The following is a 23,946-nucleotide window of genomic DNA, read 5'->3' as shown; positions in this document are numbered from 1 at the left end:
ATCGACTGTTTTTTTTTGGTGGAGGAGCGGCAACAGTGATGACAGATAACAGCGTGTGTGTGTGTGTGTGTGTGTGTGTGTGTGTGTGTGTGTGTGTGTGTGTGTGTGTGTGTGTGTGTTTGTTCTTCTGAGAGCATATAATAGGAAACAGTGATTCATTGCACTGAAGCACACAGTGAAAGAAAAGAGAAGCTTTGAAGTGTGCTTGCTTATGTGATCCATAGCTTTTTATCAGGGATGCCAATCATGAATACTCTTCATTACTTGAGGAAGATGGAGTCAGTCACACTTCACTTGTTTTTGTCTTGAAGCAAATGCCCTTTATTCTATCATCATATCTCACTTGCTGTGACAGATATTTGGATGCAAAGACTGGGTGAGGTACAGAGTGCATTCCGGTTGAAGAATTTATTAGAAAGTAGTTTGGAGGAAACACACAAAGGAACCTGAATTAAATTCCCCAACAAATTCAATAAAGATTTCCAGGCACCCCAAAAAGATGTTAATGTGTCCAATAAGAATTACAGTTTTAATCACCTCTGTTTTCAGACTAATAGTGTTTCTGTAGGGGCTTTGCTCACTAATTAAGGAGTCCACCAACAGGAGGGGCAAGAGTAATTATTTTTTTGATTAAGGTCAAAACCCCTGCATTTAATCCCGAAGTCTATCCCTGGCTTCCCCACACAGTAAGAGTAAACAATGGTAAATATGTTCTCGGCATACCATCCGCAATTTCACAGCAGTCACTCTTACAATTGATGATTTTCTTCTTCAGTAAGCCGGCTTTTCTTTGGAAAGTCTGCCATGTTGTCTGCCGCCATCCTTGTGTACAACCAGTGTCTTTACAGATGAAGATAGGTGGCCGCTGGCTTGATTGCTTAGTAGCCATTTGCTGCAGTTTTAATGAGAAATGAAAGGCTTCTCTGGCATTAAATACCCCTTTAAAAGTACGTCTTACACGGAAAAGAAAATATCTGGAGGGCCATGAGATCAATAACCACAGAGAGACAAAACACTGCTGTATGTCTTGCCCAATGCTTACGCCCTGAAATAAAAGTTTCTTGAGTGTTTGGGGCTTGACACTGCAGATTTTCCGAGCTGCAGCGTTATTCTTCTTCCATGCGAAATTAAGGCGGCTTTTGGGATGGAAATGTAAGTCTTTTCCAGGCAAAATTCATTTTCGACTCCGCTGTTAATAACAATCAGTTGTGCCTTGACAGGTGAGAGCCCCAAGCCGCCATAAACCACCACAGAGAGACCCCCTCCCCACACGGACTCCTTGGTCTCGCACCATTGGGTTTCATTGTGCAGGAAGACGGTAAAACACTCCGGCTGGATGAGATGGAGAGGAGACGAGGAAGTCGACTTGGAATGAGCAGCAATGCAAGCCAAACTGCCAGTCAGTTTTGGTTGCATCTGTGTGTGGCAGTTGTATAAACTCTTTTGGCTGAGATCCCATGAGCCATCAGTCAGCAGTTTTACATCCCCCCCAGAAAAAAACACTTTGGGCCTAAAAACAGCCTTTTATATCGAATTATAGTACATATGTGTAAGTTGGTGTCACAGCCAATAAGTACAAAAATGATATACTTTATATTCAGATTTAAATATTTAGGTGTTAATATAAAATAAAAAATATTGCCAAAAGAAAATTTGAAAATGCATTTTTATTGGAAAACTGAATTTATTATCTCACGCAACAGACAAGGCACATAAATTCTGCTTTTATGTTAGATTTAATTTTCTCCAGTTTTTTAAGTCAGGCACAATAAAATGCACCAACAAGTCAAATGTGTTATTTACTTTTTATTAAATCATTTCATTGATCATTTTCTGATTCATGGTGAATAAATGATTGAAAGTGTGAAAATCTCAGATTTGTAGTGATTCAAATTGGTTCACTTTCATTCTAGTGCATCAGAATAAATGAACTCTAATGGGAGTCCTCACTAATACCCGGTAGAAGTTAAATGTTGTGATGTGGCTGTTTGTCAAACCAATCACACATTTGTAAAGAGGGTTGTGTATATTTTTAGTCCTTGTAGGTATTATTAAATACTGAAAGTAAAGTTTCTTCCTAACTGGAACTGGTTTGGCTCTACTCCAATGCAGAAATATTGCACACGTTTTTCTTCATTGTCCTCAGAAATAAATACTAGAATTTATTTTGTAGTCATGTGACTGAAAACAAACCCTCTACAACCGTGACTAACGAGCCGCCAAAAACCTTCTAGCGTCGGTGAGAAGACAAACACACTCGCGTGCGTCTGATGAAATCCTCACGTCTCCATTTGTTTTTTGTTTTTTAAACTGCTCATGACAAGAAAATGTACCAATCGATTCCAAAACTGGACTTCGAGGGTTTTAATGGGATGTGGTGCCAGTGTGAGCACGACCGTCTTCGTCATCAGGGCAATCACTGCCTCTAGGCCACCAGAGGAAGCGTTTATGTACACCGGACAGCTGGTGGATAACAGCGATATCAATGACAGACAGGCCTCGTAATGGCTGCTTGTTCTTCTGGGCTCCTTATCTCGGCCTCACCGAGGGCTCTGTCTATGGACCCGATTCATCCATCACTATCAGACCTCACGCAGGTTCAGGACCAGCGTTCACTCTCTCACAGGACGCTGAGGCTCACAACAGGGCGTTGAACTTGAAGTGTTTGAACTTCAAGACTCATGGAAAGGATTTTCCTGTGTTTTGTTTTATTTTTATGAAAGACTCATTAGCGGAATGTCATGCTAATAGTCAGTTGCTACTTTAACATTTGGCTGCACTCATGACATCGTTCCTGCAATTTCACTGTTAGTCAGATTTGGTCGGTACAAAACTTTGGTCCACACTGAAATATCTCAACAATTTTATGATTAATTGTCTTCTAAATCCTAAAGACTTCAAAGACCCTCTGACTTTTCCTCCAGCACCACCTAGATGCTGACATTTTATATTTTTAGAAATATGACAAGCATCGAATGGATTTCTGTTAAATATTGTGCAGACATTCATGTTCCCCGGGCAATGAATCCTACTGACTTTGGCAATTCCTTGACTTTCCCTCTATTGCCGCCAATAGATGAAAGTTTCATATCTGCTGGAATATGTCAACAGCCATGAGATAGGTTCGCACAAACTCTGGTTCAGACATTCATGGTTGCTTGATTTTAGGTCACCATTTTTTCTAAAGTACAACATCTGATTTGAATGGAATTAAAGTCCAGCAGTGCATCTTGGGAGTCAATGCAGCCAGCTGGTATTACGCAAAGCCTGTAATAGACCCATCAGTCCACTGCAGGAGACGTGTCTGTGTCATGTTTTTGCTTCTCTTATGCGTGACAAGTCACATCCCTTTGATTTGGCCAACAAAAACCACGTGGTTAGGTTTAAAAAAAAAAAATACTTGGTAGGATGAGGAAAACATTTCTTTAATGAAATCCACGTCTCTCTCTCACGGACTCAAACCTTTTTGGCGATTTAACCACCCTTAATCTACCTAACTATTCAGAGGTTATTACTCTTGTACTTCATCAAATGACCTCTGTTATGTGACCTTCATCTTCCTCCTCTGACTCCAAATGGGTTTCCTGGATTGTACTTAATTTTCTCACCGGTAACTTAAACCAGTTAGGTTCAACCCACCAATACAATCTGTGCTGTTTTAGTATAAGGATATTTTCCAATAGCCTGGACCCAAATTCACTGTGTGAATATATGGGTCTACTCTTGTCGACATCATCATCATCACCTTAACCGAACACTCAACATGTGTTTTAGACGGTAGCTAAAAGAAAAAGTGCTCGGTGTAGGTCATTCTTCATCCTAAAATCTCCTGCATGACTCATTCGAACCTGCCTGCAGACCCTGGCTGGCTTCATGCTCTACATTGTTCATTGTGTCATTCAGAAGGATAATAGTCTCCTATTCAGGTGTGCCATCATCACCAACAACAAAAGGCTTGTAATTTTACCTTTTTCTGTCCCAAACAACCTTATCGACCCGTGATCATCTCCATGGCACTGCTCGTCTCACTTGTACTCGACTTGCATCTCTGAAGTAAACGTCTGACTTGAAGCACCGTTGTCTCCCTGACCTTGGCAGCAAGTTGGCGTCAAGGTTGTGGGTTTTATGGACACCTTAGACACGGGGCTTCTGGATCTATCTCACGCTGGATGGTGCATATTTTTAGAGCCCCATTAGGTGTCTGAATGAAGACGAAATCGGTGGCGTAGGCGAAGCTTCTTACGTCAGCGCGGGCCGGCGGTTCGTGTGTCTCTCCGGGGTTTGTGCGTAACAGAAAGGGGGAATCCACCCCTCTCTCTGAGCACTCCTCTACGCTGATGTGAATGGTGATGTACAGGAGAGGGGAGGGAGGTATGTGTGTGTGGGGGGGGGGAGGGGGGGAACTGGAGGGTTGAGCCAGGAGGGAAGGGGTGTGCCATTATAAGAAGCCTCAGAGGAGGCATGCATTCAGTTGTTGAAACCCTTAGCCTAAGGATACGAGCTGAGCCACCCAACGCCCCTGCAGCCGCAGAAGGAAGCACTGAGAGATCTCTTTACGTCACGCACACAGGTAAGGAAGTGCTCGAGTGAGACTTTTTCTTTCTCTCTTGTGAGTGTGAGCCTGCCTACCTGTGTGGAGAGATGATGTTGTTTGCCTGGAATGAATAAGATGAGAGAAGATACCTGTTTAGAGATGAGAAAAATAGTTAATTAGGAAAAGACTTGTTGTCTCTTGCACTCGGCATCCACTGCCTAATAAATCCAGGTGGAATACTGCTGCTTTATTAAAACCACTGTTAGGATTCTCCCCTCTTTTTTTTTTCTTTTTTTTATCGAGTCTTTCATTTCAGCTTTATCTCTTTCTTGCACTGTGATTTTGGATATCAACCCCGGTGGCTGTAAATAACCTGCCTCATGTGAGGTAATCTTTTGTTTAGTTTTTTTCCATTACTCTGTTTGTGTCCCTGTGGCTCTGAAGGCACCACAGTCACCAGTCAGCAGCACAGACGTTGCACCTGATTACTACTTAATTAACAAGAGAGAAAGTCCCAGTTCGTACTGAGCAAGCAGTTAGTCACTCAGATGCACTTTGTATTAAAATTTACCTGACTGGTGCAGGTAGAATAAACGGAGGACATAAAATTTTTAATTTTAAAATCAATATAAAATTTTAATTTTAAAATCAATATGGAATTTTTTTAAAAATGATACTGTAAAGGCATATATGAAATTATTAAGGAAACATTCCTCCTGTATTTAATTTGACCTTTTATTTAAACTGAAATGACCAAAACGGCGCCAGCAGAAGTCAGTGAATGACAATGAACTGTCACAAGCTGCTTATTTACGGTTTCCTCTTCTGATTGATCGTGGAGTATCGTACGTCAGATTACGTACATCACACAGAGGCTTCAAACAAACATTGACGGAAGCTATATTTTATTCTCTCTGGAGCGGCTCCTGTGCCACGCCGTGGCAGGGAGAAAAAATAAAAAGCTGGAGAAGTGAATCAGCTGAACGCTGTTATTATGCTAAGCGCACGATAATGATGATTTTAATGATAATGGTAATGAATGTGCATAATCTTTTCCCATTATCAGTGAAGACGATACTCACAGCCACAGAGAAAATGGGTGCTTAATGTGCCACTCCCAGATAAATGATCCACACTAGGGAAATGTTTTATGAAGAGAGGAATGTTTACAGGACGGAGTCAGAAACAATATTTTAGAGGTCTATCAGAAAACTTTAATTAGGAAAGTTAAAGAGGTAAAGTCAACCAGTTAATTATTTCTGTTGAGTTTTGTCTCTTTGTTTTAATTTGATATAAAAATAGATTCCCTTGTTGGTTTATGGATTTTTTTTTTCCTGTTAAAAATACCCTACAAAAATCTACATTTATGTTCCTTCCTTTCAATATTTACTTGTTTTTTAGGATTAAAAAATTGATTAAAAAAACTATACTAATTTGTGAATCTGATCCCATATTTCATTTAAAACTCAAATAAGCTTAATCAAATCATACGTCATCTTATTGTCATAGAAGGTCACGGTTTTATTTGCAGTTTAATTTTGTCTTGTAAAAAACAGGTTTCCTTGCCAAAGCATTAAAATCCTTTTCTCTGTAATCAGGTGGATACGCTTTTAGGATTTCTGCTGCCTACACTAAGATATAATTGATTACACCTTTTACAGGGTCTGTAAAATATTCATAAGGACCTCTTGCAGTGTTTTACAAATACAAATCTTTCTCGTGATCAGAGTTTTAGGTTACCAGATATTCCCTTCGTGCTTTTGCAGTTTCATACTTCTTCTTTTTTTGTTTTTTTTGCCTCGCTGTCGTCACCTCAATAAAAGTAAGGAGCTTGTCTGGCTGTGCTAGATTGCGCTCCCCCGGCTCCATGTCCAATGGATTCGTGCAGGTGTCAGCGCAGCTTAACAGCAACCAGATCAATGATGACACCATGTCAGCTGCAGAAATTCAGCCATACAAGTGAGAGCCGGTTGGGAGGGTAAAACCGCAGAGCTCAGAGCATCGTTGCATCCCTGACTGTTGAGTGAAAACCTTTTGTTTTTAATTGTTGAGGGCTGATTCAACTCTGATGTTCATTTTCAATGAACTTTTGTAGTGTATCCTGGATTGTTATTTTATGTCCTCTATTGTGTCATGGAAGACAAAAAAAACCCTCTCTGAATAACCTCAACTTCCTCTAAAACTCTGCGAACAAAGTGTCCAAATCCAAATCAGTGCACTTCACTGTGATTTCAAGCAGCCGTCTCCCTCAGACACCCAACACATGTAATCCTGCATCAGCTGCAACCTGTGTGACAGTTTATCAGCCCAACAGATAGCCGACGTGTCTGCTCTCTGATGATATTACTTCGGAGCTATTATTGCAGCTTCATGGGGGCAAAATGAGATGATTGCTGGTGTGATTTTTTTTTTCCCCACTATGGAGGGAGCTTATCTGATACTAGGGAGTGATTGCAGAAGTGATGTCGCCCGGCTGAGCGTCTGCCCTCAGGTGCAAATATGTTCCCAATTAAAAGAAACCCTGCTAGTGCAAGAGATGAAAACACTAATGATATGCTCAATTGATCTGATATGATGGTGCCTGAAAAGAAAGCAAATATGGATATAAAAAGTATCATATTTCCACTTAATATGTGATAAGAGTGTATGTGAGAGTGTCAGTACAGTCTATGTGGGATATGAGGAGGGAAAAGGGCTGCAGTTTTCCACTCAATTTGTGTCCCCTGCAGTCTACATGAGATAAGATTTCCTAAAGAATAAAAACAATAGAAGATAAAGAAAAGTTGTGTTCCAGCAGCAGGAGTTATGATCTTCTATTAGATATGAAAAAGCGGAAACTAAAAGAAAAGAGAGTTGGAAAGATAAAAAAAAAGAATCTTAATTGCATGTGATGGCATGTCCTCATCCTCTTCCTCCACCCTTCACCCCCGACGTCATTCCCTTCACGTACCTGATAGTTCTGCGTCTGTGTGACACTAACAGGACGTGGATGGAGCGACAGGCCAAGTAATAGCACCAATCATGAAATCTGCTGCCGCTGTGACAGACACGCCTAAATCCGATTAAGCGCATTCTCTCAGATTAGTCATTTCAGGAGCCGCCTCGCGAGGAAGGGCACCACAGCCAAGTGCACCTTCTCCTGCTCCTGGTCATCTGAACCGTCCACTGAGTCACTGGCTGGTTATCTGTGGCTGCACAGGCTGCATTTACACGTCCGATCATCCCGTGGCTGTGTGTGTAAATCCTCCACAAACTGGAGGTTTTTGCAGGAGTGACTTGTTATCGGTGTTTTAACAGGACACCGGTGGCCATGTTTGGAGTTGATTTCTGTGGTATTGCATGATTCTCCTGGGGTTGTTTTTTTTAGAGGGGCGATTCTATGAGTTTGGACTCAGACCAGTGCTGCGGAATGACGAAATAATTGAAGAGTTTACAGTTTTGATGAATGATTAATCTTCTAAGTTACTAAGTGAAAAGTGCTGGTTTTTGGTTTCTCACATGTGGAAACATTATGTCTCTCTATTTTACATCACTGTAAATTGTATATCTTTAGCTTTTTGTTGTTTAAGCACATCAAGCAATTACAAGATGTGTCTTTGAGCTCTGGAAAAAAAAATCTGACTAAACCATTAATAACGCACTTAAAATATTGTATTATATTGATGTATTTGTATTTAATTTGATTTTGGAGGCAAAATTACCAAAAACCAATCAGAGAATAATTGCAATATAGTTATGAGTCTTCGTCTTTGTAGGCAATCAGTCACCCTGGAGAGATACCGTGTCATGCATCAACACACAGTGATGTTGCAGAGAGCCTAGTTTTAAACTGTAAATAGTTTAAGACCGTTTTTGCTTGTAATAGTATAATAGTAGTGACAAAATGGGAGAAGATGTAGTTTAAATATTTTGTTGAATGTTTCATGTGTTTGCACCACCAGTACCTTCCACCGGGTGACAGAGCAGCTTAACTCAAACTTAATTTTACAAATATGCAATTAAAATTTTTGGGGGATCAAGAACAGAATCATTGTATGACTGCAGTTCTGTGTATGGTTGAGTTTAAGCGACCAAGGTTCAGGGAAGAGTAATTTTGGTTAACTGGTGACACAAGAAACATGTGTCTTGCCCATGATGTCACTCAGGACCTTTTCTTTCCCTAACTTTAACCAACTGCTGTGAGTGCAATAAAAAAACAAAACAACATAAGAAACCAACATATATGCTGCAAATAGCAAATTAGATGCATTTTACTTTTCTGGGAAACATGGTTGTGCTGCAATATCAGTTCACCCAAATATAAAGAAAAAACATAGTTTCTCACTTATCTCTGTCGTTATCCCACCATGCAGATAGTGTCGGTCCTATTTGCACAGGTTTTGAGATATCGATCTTCACTATAAAAGCTTCTACCCCAATAAAAAGGAGGTGAATGGAAATCAGTTTGTTGTTCTCACAGAAAAGACTCACCAGCAGCATCTCTTTCCAGAAAAGTGTCTGCGCTACTATAAATGATCCACAACACAGTTCTCCACCAAACTCCACTCTATCACTATCTCCATGGTTGTGGATCATTTAGAGCAGCTGGAACACAGCTGGTGGGAAAAAAAAAGATGTAGCTTTTAAATTTGTGAGCACCAGGAACAAGAGTTTCATTTGCCTTGAATGATATTGAACTGCAGGCAGAAATGTCAGAGACAGATATCATGAAGCCCAAACAGTGTATTCTGTGTAGCTAAATACCACCAGAGATAAATGAGTAACTATGATTTTTGTTGTTTGAGTAAACTAACCCTTTAAAATAAGAGTTTTTCACAGTATTTCCAGAGAAATGTATCAGAACCAGTTTGGAGAAACTATGAATGATATGAATATTATGAAGCCTGTCTTTGTCTTTCCCCACTCTCTGTTCACCCACTAAACCACGCTTTACAGGCCCATTATCTCCGACCAACGCATTTTCCACAAAGTGATTACAGAGTTTAAGGCGATAAAACAGTCATGAATCTAACATTATAAAGAATTAATCAAGTACCATTAATGGTCCATGAGATGTAATAGGTAGAGAAGGAATTTGAATAATTTTCCCTCCTACAAAGTGACCACATCTTCACGCTATTCATCTTTGGTGGCCACTGACTCCGGCTTGGGCTTAATGAAGGGGAGTTGCAAACCAATGAAAGAGAGTGGAGACCTATGCAGTTTATCAGCAGCGATAAAAGGTCTCAGTCATAATTCACGAGTATGGAAATGGAGGAAGAGAAACACTGGGAAGGTGAGCGGAGGAAGAAAGTCGAGAACGGAGCAACAAGAAGAGGAAGGTAGACGCGAAAGAAGGGGCGAGGAGGAAGCCGAGAGAGAGAGACGGGGAGAGACCTCCAGGTTATCTGTGCATTAGCAGACTCCTTTCTGCTTTTCTCCTTCACGCAGACAACTAATGGACGAGATAGGGCGAGTCAGAGCTTTGTCAGAGTCGAGCACGCTGCTTTTCTTCTCCCCCACTCTCATTCATGACACCTTGGCCCCCTCTCCACCCTTCATTAATACCGCTAATGCAAATTTATCCCACCGTTAGCATTATTAATTCACTTCACTCTGCAACTTTGTACACGATGTACACGCCGCCTAAATCCGGCTATCATCCACTTGTTGGCTTTTCCCGCTAGAAACACAAAAAGATCTTTCGTTAGGGACTGTACAGAAGAAGTAGTTGTGTTCAGAGGGTCTGAATCTAAAAATGTTATTTGGTTAAAAAGCAAGACCTTTTGTTGATGTTCATACTTACAATCTTCTTGACTTGGGGAAAAAAAACTTGAATTCCCTTGCTTTAATATGCCGAGACAATATCTATCTATGAGAAACAAAGACTTGAAAAAATAAATGGAAAAAACTAAAAAAAAAAGATGATAAAGAAACGTTGCCATGACAGTCTATAAATGAGCAAAAAAATTATAAAGCGCTGATACAGAGACAATACTTTGGTCCTTCGTTTATGGCCACAGACACATTTATGAAGTGTTTTTAAAAAAAACGTCACGTTTTTTTTTTTTTTTTTTACACAATAAACTTCATAAAAGTAAAGTGAAATCAAAAATAAGTCTGAGATAAAAGAAAGTTAAAAGACCTTCCTCTGCTCTCTGAAACATCCTTCCACAATAAGACACACAAAAAAACATCTACAACTCTTGAAGGACAATAAACAGGTGGAACATTACTCCGGATTTTTCCGCTCTTGAGTATTTTCAGCTCTAACAAGAAATGTACTCAGATAACAAAACTAAATGCATGGGAGCAGTGGTCCTTTTATGAATGCTCTGATTGCTTCCTTGCTGATTCAAAGGGGGAAAAAAAAAAAACATTTCTCTTGAACATGGGTAACATTGTCAGGGTCTCAGCTAACTCTAATGGAGCCACAAAACAATATATTTGTTTTGGAAAGAACTGGGTAAAAGCATTCGTTTCTGCAAGATGGAAAGACTCATCTAAGAGAGGAAGGACGTCAGACCCTTCGTTAGACTCTATTTCCTTTTGGCTTTCATGTCAACATTAATTAAGGAGGGCAAGGTTGCTTATACTTCCGCATAATGAAAATCTATTTTCAAATGCAGCTCTCCCTGCCATGTATTCACAGGCTCCTGTATGGATTATGTTGTCTCTGTGCCGTGGGGGAAAGCCTGTTGTGTAGGGGCGTCCCCTCCCAGCGATCACCACTTTATTCTTATACTGTATATCATATATCAGCCCCCTGCTCCCAGTCAACTGCCCGCTCTGTCAGATAGATTATGCAATTGATATGAAATGTATGAAATAGTATGCAAATTTATAGGCACAGGTGGCTGTAATGGGCCAGTGGCAATATCAAGACCGAGAGCTGAATCATAACTGGAAATAGGGCAGAGAGACGAGTACGTAGGTTCATGGCTCAGAGTGCCAGCCATATTCAATTTGAAGTTATTGCGAGAGGGGAAAGTTGTGACTCTTCAGGTCCATGGTTGTCAGTAGCTCCTGGACATGATGACGGGTTCATTTAGTAGCCCCCTCCCATTCCATCTCCCCCACCCTACTCTCACACACACACACACACACACACACACACACACACACACACACACACACACACATTTCATCCATAATTGCCTATACAAAATTACTCACCAATCCATTAAATACTACGTTATACATATTTCAGTGTGTTCAGTGACTTCACCAACAGTCTGATGCCGACCATATTGCTAATGTGTATAGCCTAGCTAATACGCTCTGTCTGCAGATTAAGTAACCCTCGCAGCGTCGTGACGCAAATGTAAAAAACTCTTACTGTGATGACAGAACGCTCTACTCACCACTTGACTTAAATACTTTCAGCTTCGATATCATCAACGTTTATCACCAGCTGAAATCATATCCCACAGTCTTCTCTGTTCTTCAGTGAGCAGATGAAAAGTAAATTTTCTATCAAGATGACTACTTTCATTACATGCCACCATCCTGACGTCTTCATTTCAATAAACAGTTTTATGGTGACATTACTAAGTAATTTGTGCTCTTGAACCAAAACATACTTATTCATAATAAGTCACATAGCTGTATAATTAGGGCTTCAGTATCAGCTCTGCCTCATTTTCTTTTTTAACATGTAAAATTATTCTCTGTGGAAGAAAAGGAGGCAGTTACCTTCATACAGCTAAACTCATTGTTGGCTCTCTATGCGTTTCCACTTGGCTGCACTGAATCTATATTAGCTGGGATATTAACTGCTGCTGATTTTATTCCAAAATGGAGACACAAAAATTTAAATCTGTCAGAAGCACTGCATCACTCCGCAGCCCTGATATCGACCCTGAAATACACAATCTGAAAGGCGACATAGGCGGCAGAAAACCTTAGACTTTGCAACCTATACAATGGATGTGTGGTCTATTTAAAGCATGTTCAATGTAGCACATCACAGCAGGGCACTCTGTTAATTGAATGAATTACCGAGCAGTAAAGGGTTAAAGTGAGCCTTGCTCTGTGGGGACAGGAGGTAGAAAACCTCAAGCCTGCCAAGTCTCTTCAATCTATCCGGTATCAACGAGTTGACCAACACAAATCATTATAACCTCCTCATTACTATAGCCAACCATTAAACAGCTCAAATGGTAAATGGTCTGTACTTGTATAGTGCTTTATCACCTTTTGGTCTTAAAGTGCTTTAACATGGTTTTCCCATTCACCCATTCATGAGACAGATCACCATGCAAGGTGTTGCCATCAGGAGCACATTCACACACTGATGGTACACCATCAGGAGCAACTTAGGGTTCAGTGTCTTGCTCAAGGACACTTAGGCATGTGGACAGGAGGAGCTGGGGGTTGAACCACCAACCTTCTGATTAGTGTGCAACCCACTCTGCCGTCTGAGCCACAGCCTCCCATCAAGGCTGCAGATTGATGACAATGTGGCTCATTAACTCTTAATATCCATGTCAATTGTTTCTCAATACCAGTAATGGCCCCCATTCAAAGCGGCGAGGGCAGCAGGCACCGCTTGATCACATATTCCCTTAAGAGCCTTTAGAAAGATTGAAATCACTCTGCAGCCACTTCATCAAAAATCCAAAGCAGCAAAAGAAATAAAATCAGCAGGTTATTGCATCTTAACTCGTTCTGAAAAGTTGGTTAAAGTCACAAGAACTTTATTTCTCATTGTATTTCTCTACATCAAATATTAATGACCAACAATCAAAGTGGGAGTTTGGGGGTAAAGAAAACATGTCTGTATTCTGATGGGTGCACAAAATCACATGAAGTCACCATTTTTCAAATAAAACAGCTCAGACAGAAATCTCTCCTGTGAAATATCTCACTTCTCAGCTTCTTGAGAAAAATTAATTTTCAGGCTTTTTTAAAGCAGCTTGACAGTTCAACCCTTAGATTTTTAAAAAGATTTCTCTCAAATTAAACTCATTCGAAAAAATAAATCATCCTAAAAACATCATGAAAATACAGAAAAACTGTTTTGTAAAATAGGAGTTCAAGTTCTAAAGCTTCATATATTAGGTTACTGTAGGACATTAATAATACACTGTTGTACCTCAGATGTTCAGACACTAGTCCCATTTTGTTTAGCTAAAAGCCTAAATGACAGTATTTTCAAATGAACCTCTGAATGTGTGGAGGCAAACAAATGGACGCCTGTTGTCTAATTACTAAAACATGAATATTCTACGACTTTAATAATGGTGTTGACAAATTGGCTGACATTGGCTTCAAATGCCAGCTCATATTAACGCACTCTGGCAGAATAGTATTCCTGTGTGAAAGCCTCATCTTTGTAATATTAAAGCGTACGCCACTCTGCCCGTTCACTCATTTGTTCAACTTCCTCAGTGAGAGCCACTTAAGGGAGAACATGACAATATCAAATGGATTTCGTAAGCAGGCGCGCAAACGTTCGTCGCACAGAACATTTCAGCAAAGCAAACAAACAGGTTCCCCAGTGATTTGTAAATGGGCCGCAGTCACACATGACCTGATCCCTTCTGCTGTTGACTATAAGTGGTAATGTGATGAAATGGTGATGGTCATGTTAGTTTTATTTATTAGATTATTTTTAATTAGGTGCACCCACACTGTTTATTGTCAAAGATTTCCATTCACTTGCATCCAGATCATGTCCTTACTGTGGGATTATTGTGTTGTCGTCTCTGAGGGTGAGTTCCCTTTGACCAGATGGTGACTTTATGGATACATTATGTTGCACACAGTTTTTCTTATCATTGTAATTACATATGAAAATTCCATTTAGAACCTGCTGGCCTTAATCTTTTATCCAACTTTCTTTTATCCTCAGCATGCTCGTTCTTCAGCTCGCTGTTCTCCTAGAAGCTCAAAGCTCATTCACACCTTATATCAGAGTTGTGACATCAACAGTTCAAAATGATTCAACACTCTTAACCTGCAAGACATTCGTGTGGCAGAATAGAATTTAATGACAACATAAGCAATAAAGCCTTAGTTAACAGTCGGAAAAAAACACAAGGTTGAGTTTACAGCGAAGTTATGAGCTGATGGACAAAGTAAAAATGCTCACAAGTCTGTTTATTGTGTATAAAATCTTCAAGCTGACTAAAATGTTTCAGTTTTCGCTGCTATCACAGCTTTCTTTAAATGCCACCAAAGATTTTCAATGGTATTCAAATCTAAAGAATGAGAGGTGACTCAAGGATGTAGTTTGGGATCATCGTCTTGCTGGAGACGGCATTCAATACCAAGCTTCAATTTACACTCTGTTGACGTCCCGTTCTTCTTCATGACGTCATCGTAATTCAAGGAATCAGTGATACAAGTCACAAACAGTCACATTTATTAGCAAGCGGCTACAAACGGCAGACAAAGTAAACAAAAAGCTGAATTTAGTAAGATATTCAGCAGCTGGTTGGTAATATGAATATTAGACTTGCCGTTGGTCAGGTGTACAGAAACACAACTTCATGAATGAGTCGATCCGGATATGTACTTGTAAATTAGCCACTCCGTGTACATGAGCTCCCAAGTGGCCACATCGGGTGAGTAAATCACTTTTAAGTAAGGACAAATCAATAATTGTTAAACAGAGAAATAATCAATTTCCTAATCTTGTGATATAGTGATGACATGGAGGATATAACTATTCATAAACCTGCAGCTGCAGTATGAAATGTTTCTGGGGAGGCTGCGTCTCTGAGCAGAGGCAATCAAAAATGTCGTTTGTTTCCTTGTTACGTCTGTTATTGGGTGATATGGTGGTGAGTGACAGGATAGATGGAGGTCAGGGAGTGGAGGTCAAGTAACAAACACGGTGCACCTGGTTCACCAATTTATGGTTGGAGCCAGAGACACCGGGATCCTCTGGAGTTTTCCCTCATCCCTCCAGTTATCTTCCTTCACCTGACACACATCTTCAGATACATTTCCTCACCACTGGTCTTATTATCTCGTTGGCATGTTTCATGGCAGTGTTGACACTGATGGCCCATATTTCTCTGCCTCTCCCTCCTCACGCCTCTTATCAGACTGAATCAGGATGGCTGTGTGTGGACGCTGCCACGGGGTACGACCTGTGGCGTGGCGTAAAGCTAATCTCTACAACCACATATCAACTATTACAAATCTGCTGCATGAGTTCGATCTGTGATCCAACCCTCCAGCCTGCACAGGATGAGTCCTGCCCACTGGAAAATACCCATTTTCTCTTTTTATTGCCTCAGGTTGTGCTCTCTCTCCATCCCACCCACATGGTCCATCTCCTGGTGTTGGCTGAACACTCCCCCGACACCAACGCTCTGACTGGCCAAATCCAGCTAATTATCCCCTAGAAATTGGAAGTGATGCAACATTCCTGCCACTGTGTCCGCTCTCTCCCTGCAGGACGGACCAGGATCCCATCGGTTTTCCCTCTCGGACTCTCCAGCTGTTGGACTCCTCCGCCTGCCGGGCTCCTGTTCGTCCCCGCCTTGTCTGGGTGTTGCTGAGCGATGAAGATCCCTCTGTGGTGCCTGGTGGTGCTGCTGGCATGCGTCTGCACCCCTGGACGCACTGACTGTCAGGGGGAATGTGTGGCCTGCGCTCTGTTCCTGCAGCAACAGCAGCTGCAGCTGCAGGAAGCCTTCAACACCCTGGTGAGTGTGCGTTTGCATCATTGTTGGTCTACGTGAGTCACTGTCGATAAGAACATCCGTTAAATGCCTTGTCAGCACTGTGGTGTGGGTACAGCTGCAACGAGCCTTATTATAGAGGTTTGTTTGCGACTGTGTTGATAACGTATCTGCGTAATGCATTGTGTGCAGTTCAATAGTTTTGTGTGCATTTTGTTTGGCGGTGCATAAATAATTTAATTCCGTTTTGGGGTCATTAAGGTGATCTAGGGGCTAATGTGGATATCAATCATCATTTTTCTGTGTACCTCCAACTGTAAACGCTCTTTTCTTCCTGGTTTTAAACTTCAAAACTTAAAAGGAAAAGAACAAAAAGTGCAAATAAAAACAGGATTTAAATAATTATACCCTTTCAATTAAAGTCACATAAATATCTAACAGTAATCCATTCTATAGGAAAATGTTATAACTTTGGGTCGTCATGATAAACAGGGCAGGATCGTAGTGGCAATTATTATCTTTTTTTGAGGTAAACAGTGGAGATACAAAGTTTATGCAACAAAGTAATACTTGGAATGTGCTTTGCATGTTAGATTGGCCCGCATAGCGTCCTGATGGATACTGTCATGTCGCATTGCAGGAAAAAGTGACCCAGATTTAAAAAAAAATGTTGCTGGATGACAATGGTTTTTTGTTGTTGTTGTTGTTGTTTTTTTAACTTGGCTTAAACATCTGCAGCCGTGCTAGCAGCTCATTAAAGTTTAATTTAGGCACAATGCTAACATGTTGAATTTAAGCTGATGTAATACAAAAGTGTGCTGAGTATCAATTTATTTAAAAAGATTATTCAGCTGGTTTGGGTGGAGCTCAGCTATGTGAATACTAAACACGAGTAGCTCTCGGACACTTTCATTTGGTCAAAGTAGCTCTCAGAAGGGAAAAGGTTGGAGACCCCTGCTTTAGAGGGATCAATGTCGCCCTCGCCCAGAGTTAAACCAAACCCTCCTGACTCCATGACTTATGTCACCAGACCACAGAGCCACACAGCCTGCAACGCTAAAAATCACCACATTTAACAGATGACGATTTTCTAATCCAAAATGGTATATTGTTGGGCTATGACCATACCATTTAATTGTAAATTGATTAAGGAAGTTTGTAATGATTCAAAACCACATAAATGTAAAAACAATCCCTCTAATGACTTACCCCTGCTGCACTGCGGATGTTACTTTACGTGGAGTAATAAAATGTTACCGAGCTTGGTCTGGTTAGCAGGTAACTGAAAAAAGCCAAAGAACACATAAATACAGAGCTTCTTTTCGCAGTTAACATGTTGGACGTACGTGGTTTCAGATGGACACAGTCGGTATTGTTTCTGTGATACTCAGGGGGATTGTTTGCATGCGTTAGTATCTACAGCACTTGTGCAATGCTTCGTGACCGACATGAAATAGCAGCCTCTGCACTGAGAGGACGCGCTCGCTCTCCCAACTCCAACTAAAACTTGTGTCAGCACGGCACACACTCTCATTTCCAAACAGTCCGATACACGTCAGAGGGTAAAAATAGTCTGTGGGCGGCATGAATAGCTGCACGATGGCTAATTTAGTTGATAATGATGCAGAGAAGGACAGCTGGGACCTTTTTGGAAGTTGTAATAGAACTATGTAATTGACTGCTGCTTGGTATCATCAGCCCGGGCTTACAGCGGTGACTGACACATTTTATCAGTTCCTCATTGTGTGAGCCGCCTTCCCATTGAGCCGCAGATGGAATCCACTGAGCAATTCCATTGTTTCCCACTCCAGACTGAAAGAGTGTGTGTGTGTGTGTGTGTGTGTGTGTGTGTGTGTGTGTGTGTGTGTGTGTGTGTGTGTGTGTGTGTGTGTGTGTGTGTGTGTGTGTGTGTGTGTGTGTGATGCCGCCGCTGTTTGTTATAATGTCAGGACCCATTGATTTATTCGTACGAGCACCCAGACACACACCCACACACACACACACACACACACACACACACACACACACACACACACACACACACACACACATAAACATGCATTCTTCCTCATAATGTTATTCTTTAGGTTAAATGCCAGCTTTTGTTTACATAAATGCTAATCATCCATGTTTTATTTAATCAAGTCTGAGCACTTCCTGAATACTTTCTTTTGAACTTCTGGGGTTCTGTTGTGTTTAGCCGGGTGTGTGAAGGTCACAGTGTGGGCGGGGTTTGTTTTCATGTTTATGAAAAGCTTCCAGAAGAGACTCATCCCAAATTTAAAAAAATATTGAATCGTTCTGCTGAAGGCCACCTGCGAGTGTGGACATTCAGGATAACTGTAAAGGCCTGTTTTTGGTTCTGCTGGTTCCGGACACACGCTGGATTGATGGTTCCACGTTTAAGCTGCCAATATGGATGGATTCTGAGACTGCGGGCTTCTTGGCAAAGAACTGTAAAAAGCCTGGACACTTCCTACAATAAGTCCAGTCTGAAGGAGAGCCCAAATAAATGACATGGATGTGTTTTGCATCTCTGTTTTTGTTTTCTTTGCAGTCATTCTGCATCTCCTTGTAGTTGTTTGTAATCATCTTCTGGTAATTTTGGATCTTAAAGTGGTCGTTTTGTGTCTGTTTGCGTTTGTCTCGTCTCTTTTTGTGGCTATTATGTGTCTGTTTCCAGCTGTTTGCATTTCTGTTTGGTTGGTTTTCATCTCTTTGGGGTTGCTTGATCGACTTTCTAACAAGAAATTCCAAACAGAGGCTCCCCCTGACAGCGCCCTTCATCTGAGGTGCTTGTTAAGTGGTTAAAAAGCTGCGGATTCCCCGTCCTCCTACACCCCTGATGACGTCAGAACTGAGGGGGCCGTGTCTCATCCTTTTTTCTATTTTTTTTTTTTTACTCCTGCGTCACACAGCGATTTGTCAGGGAGCCATGGTTGAGAAGTTCTCTCTCCAGCTCTCTTTTTTTTTTTATCCTACATTAAACAACTATTTCTGTAAGTTTTCACACTGTAAATGTCTTCCAGGAGAAATGATGAAAATGCGCCATCATCTCCGTATTTAAATGATTGTCACGTCGCTACACTCTCTCTGAGAGCCAGCTTCTCCTCCACCTTACAGTGTGGCAGTTTGCAACAAGTATAGACACTTAAGATTTCCAACAACGTTGATCAAATTGCTTTAAGAGCTTTTTTTTTCTTTAGTCAGAAAGCCCTTACCTCCCTGATCTGTTTACACTCTGTAAGTGACGTGAGGACATTTCTGCACCATAACACAACAGAGCAGATAAAGTAAACACTACATCAAGCCTCGTTGTTCTTTGTAAAAACAAAACCTTTGAAGCCACGTCGTCTTTCAGAATCCTCTTGTCCTCACAAGTAGGCAAACACTGTGTGCGTGCACTCAAACACATCCCCTCTCACTCATAAACTCCCTCAGATTGCTCCATTGATCTGACGTAGAGAATCCCCTGGTGTGCTCATTTCATTTACGATGGTTAATTAATTTCCTTTGATAGATTCACAACGGAACTCCCTCTTCCCTCGGCCCTTTGATGTGAGCAGGTTTCCTGATAACAATGCAATTTATCTCATTTGAGTGAGATTTGACGAGTAAATGGGATTTGCTTCTTACCTCAAACTGAAACTGAGGGCTCGCTAGTTTAAAAACGGGGAGATAGGAGACATGTCGATGCATACATTTCTGCTGTGTAGCAGCTGTAGCCCGATTTCAGATATATTTACACTGTTACAAAAAATAGTAATGTGTTTTTTACATTTAAGGGTATATATCAGAAAATCTGTCAAATCAGTGGTATATTTAGTATATTATAGTAAAATAAAACATGTTATCACAGAGGATGAAACATTGTTTCCTGTTACTAATAAAAAAAATTAAAAAAGGCTTTATTAGTATAAGCAAAATGCACTTCAAATGTTCTTCATACGTCCTTATCTTCATACTAAAGTTTTGCTCCATCAAGACTCTGGCATGAAACCAGACTGCCAAGTGTGACGATAATAAGACAGGGAAGTCATTAAAATTTCACAACAGGTCATTGATTCAGGACTGACAAAGTTCATTTTATATCAAACGTTCCATTCTAAAACAGCATACATATCAGTTTAGGAGCAAAAACATCATTATCAGAAGTTGAAGAGTCAATCGGAAATAAATTGTCATCTGCAAAGGACATAATTTACCTGCTGTCCTTCAGACTTCCATTTCCTTCCAATTTTGTGCTGTCAATCATTTTGCAATAATGGATGTCACATTTGTCAAATGATGGACATCTCATATCGGCACATAATTTTCTATATGCGCTGAACACAGCAGGAACAAGGCCCATTAACTCCCATGAGACACGAGTCACCCAGGTTAAAAGACTGCTTTCTCAGCTGCGCTCTGGTTGTGCAGCAAAGTAGTAAAGAAGTGTGATTGCATGCCATAAATTCATGGCTTGTGAAATATTTGTGGTCAATATTTATTTATAAACAAAGCTGTTTTTATAGTTTGACAGCTCTCAGGTAGGGGTCATTAAAACCATTAAAGCTGCACTAGTCAATATTTTTATGTGAGACATAACTGTGACTCTATGTAGTGTGAAAAGTGGTGCTTTATTGACAAATCCATATAGAAGTGCCACCCGACTCTGCAGTTCATCTCAACAGTATTTAGCTTTTAAGCATTTTCAGCTAATTGTTTCGGTTTTGTGACTTAACTGATTGGTTCACTCTCACCACTCTCATACATCTCTTTTCCAGCCATGACAGGAAGGTATTTTCAAAAATAAAACCGGTGTGGGTTATACTAATCCTGCAACAAAATGCACATAGGCAGAGCAAGTTAGCAACTAGCTCGTGGAGCATCCAGCCAGCTAAAAGACCCTGCTACTTTTTTCTAGACTTGGTGAAGACCCACACAGAGCGTGGCTTACGCCAAATATGTCGTTTTCAAAAGTCTGAGATCCAACTGTTGATGCTATTAAGAACACTCATAAAACTATCTTAACAAACATACGCAAATTTTCTTCACCTATCAACAAGCTACCTGACTAAACACACCTTTTATGCCCTAATTCTGGAATATCTTCTGCGAGTAGACCTATCATATCAGATTTGCAGGGTAGGGGGTTGTGTTGACCCTCAGCAGGTTCCCTGCTGGAAAATGGAGGATGTCTCTCTTCAGGTTGGGACACAGTTCATGCACTAAGTGAAGGAGTTTAAGTATCTTTGGACCTTCATCACAAGTGAGTGAGGGAAGGAGTGAGTGGGAGATTGACAGGCGGGTTGGTGCGACCTCTGCAGTAAAGCAGTGTTGCTCCCAGACCGTTTTGGTGAAGAGGGAGCTGATAGAGTCCAAAGTTTTGGAGTCAGAAGTCGATCAAACTTTCGATTCCGTCCTATGGTCATCAGATTTGGCTAGTGACTGTAAAAAGGAGATCCCGTCCACAAGCAGCTGGAATGGGTTTCCTCCAGCGGCTGGCTGAGCTTAGAGCTGTTGCTCCTTCCTGTTGAAAGGAGCCAGTTGAGGTGGTTCGGGCATCTGATTAGGATGTCTCCTGGACACTTTCCATTGGAGGTTTTTAGGGCACATCCAACAAGTAGAAGACCCTGGGGTACACTGGGAACATGCTGGGGAGATTATATGTCTCATGAGGCCTTGGGATCCACCAGGATGGATGAATGAATGAATGAATGAATGTTCCTTCGTGTTTCCAACATCGGGCTTTCCTTCCAAGGTCTCGATATAAACACAACCTTGTGTTCTAATATTCAGGAAATTAAGACACACAATATCAGCTTTTCCGTTTCTTTTGGTTTCCCATGCCTGGTTGAGCTCTTGTTTCTGTTGAGCATGTATGTCACAGCTGCACTGCGCATGGGCTTCGTTTTATGCAGCTCGTGTCTGAAAGGGCCTTAATGCGCAACGTCAAGCAGTGTTATAAATAACATAAGATAAAACCTAAAGAGTCAAATCAGATGTACAATTATAACTCTTCATGGCTGCTATGGTTTGCTAAGCAGCACCCGAGATTTTAATGAAAAAACAACAACCAGTAAGATACCAGTCAGAATATTTAAATTTCCTCTTAAAAACAACATGTGCATCAGTTGTGTGTTAGAAACATTTCCAAAGGCTGAAGAAATCGAATATGCGACAGTTTCCAAAGTCTCCCTGCTGAGTGGCTGCTTTCTGACATTCTTCCTCTTTGATAGCCCCTTTGATGCACTCTTTTTTCAATGGTGCTCTTTTCATGATTTATGCTTCTCTCTCAGGAAAGTATCTCAAGCATCGCTCACTTTGAATACTTTCCATTGCCACCACAGCCAGCATGTGTTTTCTTAGACCTTCATGTTGCTGCATGCGTGGATTAAAGCTCTTGTAATTAGTTGAAAGAATCTTTCATTGTCTTGCGATGATGAGATATTGGACCCGATACTATGAAGTGACCACAGACCTCCCTCCCTCATTACTTCTTAGACTTCGTTGCCGCTTTAATCTATCGACCCATGCCAACCACTTTTACGAAGGGTGATCTCAACACATCTGTCTTTCTTTTCTCTCTGCAGGCGTGTTTCTTGGAGTGTGAGGGTCACGTCTCCTCTTCACTCACGTGGGAAGTGTGTAAACGTGCTGCGAAGCTGTCGTACCACATACCTAAAGGAGGTGCTCAGCTCAAGAGAACAGGAGAGGAGCTGGAGCTGACCTCTCTCGACCTGAACTCTGACAGCGAGCTGCTGCAGTCTGCAGCCGCAGAGCGATTCCAGGAGGGGGATCAGGATGAGACACCCTTCGAACAGCGCAGTGTCCAGTATGACTCATCACTGCTGGAGTCTCCTGAGGAGGGGGAGGGCCTGCAGGGTCTAGATCTCAGTCTGGCGGATGAGGAGAGGAAGCTGCAGGAGGTGAGGAGCATGGAGAGCGACGGGCAGCTGGAAGGGAACGAGGACGACAGCTCAGAGGGTATCACCTTATCCAAACGCTTCGGTGGCTTTCAAAGGGGGCGCCACGGATACAGAAAGCTGATTGGCTCACCTGCGAGGCCCCTACAAAAGCGCTACGGTGGGTTCATAGGCGTCCGGAAATCTGCCCGCAAATGGAACAGTCAGAAACGGGTGAACCAGCTGCTCCGGCAGTACCTGGGCATGAGGAGCAGCCGCAGCGGCAGGTTCAACAGCGCCCCCGTGACTCGGGTTTGGAGGCAAAACAAACTGTAATGTCTTTCTGTTGCTCCTGCCCCAGTTACCTCAACCTATCATTCATTTTTTTCAGCCACTCACTACAGTTTGAACTGTGATGTCACCATTGTCATCAGAAGAACAGACTCCGCCATCTGGCTGCACCACTCTTTGTATCTCTAAGTAACAAAGAATGTTTTGAACGTGATGTCCCTCTTATTCAGCACATTTACATGCCATTCTGTGAAATAAAAGAATTAGAGAAGTGCAATTGAATATATTTTTGTGTGTCGGTATAATAAAAGGGGCCAAATGACATTGGGAAACTGATTTAGTGTCAGATTATTTGGACCTTTGGGGTGTGATGTTTGAAATCACCACGAATGCACTGTCATGCATGTATGGATGGTACTTCAGTCATGGCCACAGCAGGTTTTTGCACTAAATCATATACAGCTCACTTTAACTGTTCAGCTCCCCTCGTCAGAGCAGAAATAAGTAGGAGAGTCAAATTGGAAGTGGACCAGCACTTTTATTTTCAAGAGGGTTTAATCAGATGCAAATACAGTTGATGAAGTAAAAACTGTTAATTGCTCGTACAAGAATCCAA

The 23,946-nt window shown here is 41.4% G+C and overlaps 1 protein-coding gene across 1 annotated transcript; it reads left to right on the top strand.

Moving 5' to 3' along the window:
- Positions 1-4,482: 4,482 nt before the first annotated feature.
- On the top strand, positions 4,483-23,662 carry LOC138203665 (prepronociceptin-like). Its single transcript, XM_069158684.1, has 3 exons — positions 4,483-4,570; positions 15,926-16,176; positions 22,728-23,662. The coding sequence occupies exons 2-3, from the start codon at positions 16,033-16,035 to the stop codon at positions 23,373-23,375; spliced, it is 792 nt and encodes a 263-aa protein (XP_069014785.1). The 5' UTR covers positions 4,483-4,570; positions 15,926-16,032; the 3' UTR covers positions 23,376-23,662.
- The last annotated feature ends 284 nt before the right edge of the window (positions 23,663-23,946 follow it).

Source organism: Embiotoca jacksoni, unplaced genomic scaffold, assembly GCF_022577435.1.
Source record: "Embiotoca jacksoni isolate LCO1_2020_lvr unplaced genomic scaffold, fEmbJac1.0.p SCAF_23, whole genome shotgun sequence".
Classification (NCBI taxonomy): domain Eukaryota; kingdom Metazoa; phylum Chordata; class Actinopteri; family Embiotocidae; genus Embiotoca; species Embiotoca jacksoni.
Note: the sequence above shows the minus strand (reverse complement) of the source record. Positions and strands in the feature narration are given on the sequence as shown.